The sequence below is a fragment of the Hyla sarda genome, chromosome 4 (genome assembly GCF_029499605.1).
Source record: "Hyla sarda isolate aHylSar1 chromosome 4, aHylSar1.hap1, whole genome shotgun sequence".
Classification (NCBI taxonomy): domain Eukaryota; kingdom Metazoa; phylum Chordata; class Amphibia; order Anura; family Hylidae; genus Hyla; species Hyla sarda.
Window position 1 is genome coordinate 91,398,198 of NC_079192.1, and position 3,684 is coordinate 91,401,881.

General features: G+C 40.3%; 1 protein-coding gene across 1 annotated transcript; it reads left to right on the forward strand.

Moving 5' to 3' along the window:
* The first annotated feature begins 1,419 nt into the window (after nucleotides 1-1,419).
* On the forward strand, nucleotides 1,420-3,169 carry LOC130367382 (posterior protein-like). Its single transcript, XM_056569799.1, has one exon. The coding sequence runs from the start codon at nucleotides 1,420-1,422 to the stop codon at nucleotides 3,043-3,045; it is 1,626 nt and encodes a 541-aa protein (XP_056425774.1). The 3' UTR covers nucleotides 3,046-3,169.
* Nucleotides 3,170-3,684: the final 515 nt, after the last annotated feature.

Sequence of the window (3,684 nt, forward strand, 5' to 3'; positions counted from 1 at the left end):
ACTACATTCAGTCCATTTTCCAAACACATCGGGGATCTACGTTTTTTCCAGCATATAAGACGACTGGGCATATAAGACAACCCTCAACTTTTACAGTTAAAATATAGTGTTTGGGAAAAAACTCGCCGTTTAAGATTACCCCTCTACCATGATGTACGGTACCTTACCAGTGATTGGCTGGTTGTTGTATACAAAGCCTGCTTGGATTGGTCAGCTCTCCCTGTCTGCCCAGCCCTCCCTGTTTCCAAGACTGTTGCAGCCAACATTGGCCACACTAATATAATTTTGATGTGTTTTTATTATGGACTCAAATATAATGGAATGCAGTGGAATTCATGGATGGAATGGGTGTAGGGTGTCTGCAGGACTGGCTCCAGGAATTGTGGTTGATGCAAACAGCTGATTAGACAATCATTTGCTTTCATCCTGTTTAAAGCCATACGATAAGCCTGGCACCTGAGTGATAAGAATGGAGGTGAGCTACAGTTCCTGTTACCTCCAATAATATAAGCCATAAAACCAGCCCCTGCGGTGTTGGATACAATGGACTGCAAATCATCCTGTCAGCCCACCAAGGTGTGATTCTCAAGGAAACTTGGACATCTTCAACACAGTATGGGACAACAAAGAAGACCCCCCCCCCCCCTCACTCAAGAAGACATCAAAAGGACAAGAACTGATTGCAATGCAAATAAACTGTAACTGTTCTGATTGGCCATGGAGATGTCTTGGGATGGGCAATGTATGGGTTATGTGTGTGGATGACTGCTATATATATTGTTACTTATAGGATGATGAGAGAGAGAGAGAGAGAGAGCACTTCCTGCCCCCTTCCTTTCACCTTCCCCTCTTCCTTGCACCCCTATCCCTTAATTAGTTAGGATCCCCCTTTGTATTTATATGTATATGTGTAGCTTGTAATAAACCCCTATAAAGATCCAGTTGTCCTCAATCAATTAGTAAGGCACCCCAAAAACAAAGCAGTTTCTACATTTGGCACCCCAGATGGGACTGTGATTTAAAATTCCACAGAGGATCCACAGGAAGGAATCTGCTTTGCTCCAAATTTCTAAGAGGAAAAGATCGAGGAACGAGGAATTTGGATCTTGGATACAAAGGAAATCCTGGTGAGTGTATTGTTTCATTTATGTTATTTGTAAGCTGATCCTAGCAAGTTTGGTGTAAATATTAATCAGGTTGTGTATGACATTTTATTTGTAGTGATTAGTTATAGCTGTAAAGGAAGTGTGACTTATTTTGTGTTTTTAGAAGTGAGTTTTACATTGGAGTAGGCCGAATATATGTTGTGTGAGACCATTGTTCTAGATAAGGTACTGGTCAGGTGAGGCCTAAGTTTTGCTTGTTGTTGTAGGAGTGGTTGTATTGTTAGTTTTGTTTGTATATTACTGTATTGTCAATATGGAACTTGTGGAGAAGTTTGTGGAGAAGCATGCCTCTGCTAAGTACCAGACATGTGTAGATGGATCTCTGGGAGATCAGTTTTTGGCATTGAGGATGCAGTGCCAGGAATATAATGGTAACATTGATTGTAAAAAGAAAAGCAAGAAGTGGAAGAAAGAAAAGTTAGGTAATGAAATCTTATTGCTTATGAAAATTAAGGAGATAGCGGAAGAGAAGGAGACCAAGTGGCAGAATGAGAGGAGGCAGATGAAAGAGAGTTTAGATAAGATTGCAGAGTCTGTTCTTGAAATTTCTGCTGAGTCCAGTAATGAATTGGGAAATTTAAAGGCAGAAATAGAGGAATTAACCGAAAGAAACAAAGGGCTGGTGGAGTTGGCAGAGAGGTATGAGCTTAAGGTTGGCTCTAACAGGTCCCATTTATTGTCTTTAGAGAATAAGATTAGTCAGATGGAGGTGGTGATAGCTGATTTAGAAGGGCAGCTGTCTAAAGCAAGATCCCAGCTAGTCAGCCAAGAGCAGCACATCCGGTCCCTTACATTGCATAAATGCAAAGTAACAAATATCTGCACAATCTCATCTATGGATGGGGGCGAGGTAACAGGCATGGTAGCTGATAGTCCTCCAGCATTGACCATCCAGGACAGACTTCATTTGTGTAAAGTTATTGGAGAATGTAATACAAGTGAATCACCCATAACTTTATCCAATAGGTTTGAAGCTGTAGTGAAGCAGTATCACCTAGATAACAAAGATGCCTGGTCTCTGCTCCGAGCTTGGCTTCCAGGGACATTGGCAGTGCAGTTAACATCTGCCCACATAGATGATAATGACCATAGAGGTGAAGAATTCAGGAGGAAGGAGCTGCAGCGTGTTTTGGGTGGGCGAGACATTAGGGGTGAAGATGCCTTAAGAAAGTTGCGGTTCAGGCGATGTGGTGATCCGGTCATGTTTTGTAATGATTATCTCTCCCTATATAAGTGTGTTTATAACTGCCCAGAAATGTCTCAGGATGATACCAATTTCCTGTATTCCATGGCAAATAGATGTAACGTAGATTACACCACAAGATTGGCGCTGAGAAATACCAGCTCCCATGAGAAATGTATCAATATTTTGAGGGACTGGTGTGAAGGGTCAGGAGACAGGAATAAGACACCCGAAAACATATCTGTTGTGTATAGACCTAGGAGGAAATGGTGGGTTAGATATTGTTACAAATGTGGGAGACCAGGACATATTAAAAGATATTGTGAGACATCTAATGTGCACCCTGAGCCTATAGACCATTCATCACAGCAGGAGGTTAGCAGCGTTCAGCCTGAGGGGGAGAATACCACCCAGAATAAAGAGGTCACACAAAGGTGTGAAGAGATGGGTGATATGGAGACTGACCCTGTTATATTTACATCAAATTCCCCAACAAAACAGTGCCCTAATGTAAATGAGGAAGAGACAAAGAAACAGAAAGACACATCCCCTTGTGAACAGCAAAAGGCAGGCATTAATATCCCAATGTACAATCCATGGGGAAATCTGCCATTTTTGCTATTCTTGAGTTGGTCACAGATTGCTCTACCCCTATTGCTTAATAGCTCAGCACAGTCTGCTAATATGTGTTGGTAAACATTGAGGAACTTTGTTGTGCTAGATATGGACATATTGGTATAGATATAAATGACAGAACTATATTTGTTTTACATGTGTGTTTTTTGTATTCTAATTGTGTTTGTGTTTCTTTACAGACTGACCACCATTGTCATGTGATGTTGCAGCAAAGATACTAATCTCTATGCTTCTTCAACAGGTTATAAACTGTGAGACATCAACAAATGAAACTGGTTATCCTAGCAAATAATCTAGTGTATTTGGCCAATTCACTGATTTAAAGTCCATGTGGTTTTATCAATGAGCTCAAGTGTAGAGGGTCAATTGTTTGCAAACAATTATACAAATTAACATCCCATTGTGATGTGAAAGTGTTGTACTAACCTAGTGTTTTTATATAGGTGTATGTATGTCTGTTTTTCTTATGTCCTTTTCCAAACAGGTCACAGACTTCAATCATGAGCTGAAGATTGATAATTGAAATGTATAAAGAGTGACCACTACAAATCTGGGATTCCAGTGTGAATGCTATAGAATTGATTAGACCTTTACTCAGAATTACCTAAAGATGCATTGTGAGATAGATAAAAGTTGAGTTAATCTATGATATGTTTTATGTTGTCTGTTTATGTCCTGTTCATTGTGTATCTTGTGTCG

Excerpts from the sequence above, each read along its gene's own strand:
- LOC130367382 (XM_056569799.1), top strand. The coding sequence starts at position 1,420 with ATGGAACTTGTGGAGAAGTTTGTGGAGAAGCATGCCTCTGCTAAGTAC.